General features: G+C 38.7%; 1 protein-coding gene across 1 annotated transcript in view; it reads left to right on the top strand.

The window, feature by feature from the left end:
- The first annotated feature begins 2,784 nt into the window (after nt 1-2,784).
- LOC109911201 (inositol polyphosphate 5-phosphatase OCRL-like) overlaps nt 2,785-2,942 on the top strand; it is a 33,014-nt gene continuing 32,856 nt past the window's right edge. The window contains exon 1 of the mRNA XM_048605316.1: nt 2,785-2,793. Within this exon, the coding sequence (XP_048461273.1) occupies nt 2,785-2,793 (9 nt within the window). The remainder of the gene's footprint in view (nt 2,794-2,942) is intronic.

Here is a 2,942-nt window from a genome sequence, read left to right on the forward strand (position 1 = left end):
TGAAGAAGGGTCTAGGCCCGAAACATCAGCCTTTCTGCTCCTATGATGCTGCTTAGCCTGCTGTGTTCATCCAGCTCTGCACCTTGTTGTCAAGTACACAGTGGTATGTTTTGGCAAGAAGAATATAGGAGCCAGTATAAACTATACGTGCAATTCTAATGGGGGAAATGAGGCAGTGGGTAGGAGCAGAGAAACCTGAGAGTAGATAGGCACAAATTATTGTGATATGGCAGATTGAAAAGGTAGTTAAAAGGACAAATAGAATCCTAAACTTTATACAGTACAAAAGCAAGTAAGTTATAAGACACTGGAATATTGTGCCCATTGATGTACCACACTTTAGGAAAGATGAGAAGGCTTTAGAGAGGTAACAGATATATTAACGTATGTACATATGAACTGGTAGCAGGAGGCTTTTCAGCCTCTCAAATCATTTCTGCCATTCAATAAGATCATGGCTGATTTCTGTTTTGAATTCCACATTCTGACCTGTTCCCAAAAACCTTTAATTCAATTCCCTATCAAAAATTCACTTCTACCTTAAAAATATTGAGTGAACTTGTCTCAATCACCTACTGAGGCTGAAGTTTCCAAAGTCTCTCAAACGTCAAAGAAAAAATCCTCCTCATCTCTGTCATAAAGTGTGACTCCTAATTTTAAACAGTGCCCTCTAGTCCTGGACTGACTCAAGAAGAAACTTTTCCACATCTACATTATCAAAACTAATCAGATCTTATGCACTTCAATCAAAGCACCTCCGTTTCCTCTAAACTCCAATGAAAACAAACCCAGTTTGTCCAACCTATCCTCATAAGACAACCCACTCATTCGAGATATCAATTTTGTAAGTAAAAATAAAATACTGCAGATGCTGGAAATCTGAAACAAACAGAATGTTGGACAAACTCATCAGGTGTGGCAGCATCCGTAGAGAGGGAAGCAGAATTAATGTTTTGAGTCTGACATGATTCATCTTAAGTAATGTTCTTTTGTTCTGATGAAATCTTCTGACTGAGAACATTAACTGTTTCACTCTCCATAGATGCTGCCACACCTGCTGAGTTTCTCTAGCATTTTCTTTGTTTGTATCAATCTAATAAACCTTCTCTAAACTGCTTCAACATGTTTACATCTTTCCTTAAATAAGCAGACCAAACTGGCACACAGTATTTGAGATATGGTCTCGACAACATCCTACATATCTGATGCATAACTTCATTCCTTTTATGTTGAATTGCTCTCATAATAAAAACTAACTTTCCACAGCTTTCTTAATTACTTGCTGTACCTACATACTAACCTTTGTAACTCAAGGACTAGAACACCTAGATCTCTCTGCACTCAGAATTCTGCAGTTATTCTGTTTTGTAATACTCCGTTCTCTTTGACAGGAAGAACACAAAAAACAATTTCATATTTTCCCTACATTATACTTAGTCTGCCAGATTTTTGCCAAATTATTCAACCTGTCTATATTGGGATGCTACCTCATTATGTTTTTTGACAACATACTTTTGTATCTGTCTTTGTGCCATCTGCAAATTTAATTACCATGTATTTTCTCCCTACATATATCAATATAACTTGTGAAAAATAAAAGCTGCAGCACAGACCCTTGTGGGACCCCAATTCCTAAAATATACCAAAAGACAAAGACCTATTTATGCACACACTTTTCTGCCAGCCAATTATCTACCCATGCTGGTGTGCTACCCCCTACACCATATGCATCTTTGTCAACTGCCTTCTGGAAACCCAAGTACAATTTTAATTCACTACCCCATTACCAGCAATACATGTTACTCCTTAAAAGAGCTTCAGTAAACTGATTAAACAGGATTTCCCTTTCACAAAACCATGTTAGCTCTCTTCTTGATTACCTCAAGTGTTTCCTAAATGGCGAGCTTTAACCTCCTTAACGATCAATTTAAGGTTTTTGAGTAGATTTGTAGCTCGAGTTGTGGATGTTGTGGTTGGTTCGCGTGCCGAGCTGGTTCGTTAGTTCGCAGACATTTCATTACCCTGCTGAGTAACATCATCAGTACAACCTCCAATGAAGCGCTTTTTTGTTTTTCTGCCTGGTACTTGAATCTCCATCTACATGGGTAAGGAAAACCACCAGTTCGGTTGGGACAACACCAAGATCCTAGGACAGGCTAAGCAGAGACAAGCACAGAAATTCCTAGAGGCCTGATTCTCCACTAAAAAGGTCATCAACAAACACATACAGCTAGACCCTATATATACTCACTGTGAGGAAAAACTGGAAGTGAGGTAACCCAACTCAACGGACCCCAGAGTTTAAATACCAGGTGGGAAACAACAACAGCGCTTCATCGGAGGCTGCACTGATGATGCTACCCAGAAGGGTAATGAAATGTCTGCGGAACAACGAACCAGCTCGGTGAGCCAACCAAACACAACATTAATGATCAATTATCTAACATCTTTCTCATGACGGACATCAAGCTAACTAGCCTATCGTTTGTCTTCTGCCTCCTCCTTTTCAGGAATAGAGGGGGAATATTTGCTACTTTCCAGTCTGATAGAACCTTTCCAGAATCTAAAGAATTTTGCAGAATTGACACCAACAAGTACTGTGTCATTAGCCATCTCTTTTAAGAATCTAGGGTGAAGTCCATCACAACCTGGAGATTATCAGATCCCAGTTCCATCAATTTGTTTAGTGTCGCTTTCCTGACAATTGCAATTTCATCAAGTTCCTCTTCCTTCCACCTTTTGGTAACAGCTATCATTGGGACTTTTTTAAAATCTTCCATAGCGATGATGGAAGTAAGTTATTTGCTCATTTCCTCGGCCATTTCCTTGCATTATTGTCTATTTTTTGCTCTCTAGAAGACCAACACTCAATTTATTTACTCTTTTTATTTTTCGATACCTGCTAGAATCTTTGCTATCTAATTTTACATTTCTAACAAGCA

This window comes from Rhincodon typus, chromosome 14 (genome assembly GCF_021869965.1).
Source record: "Rhincodon typus isolate 14 chromosome 14, sRhiTyp1.1, whole genome shotgun sequence".
Taxonomy (NCBI): Eukaryota; Metazoa; Chordata; class Chondrichthyes; order Orectolobiformes; family Rhincodontidae; genus Rhincodon; species Rhincodon typus.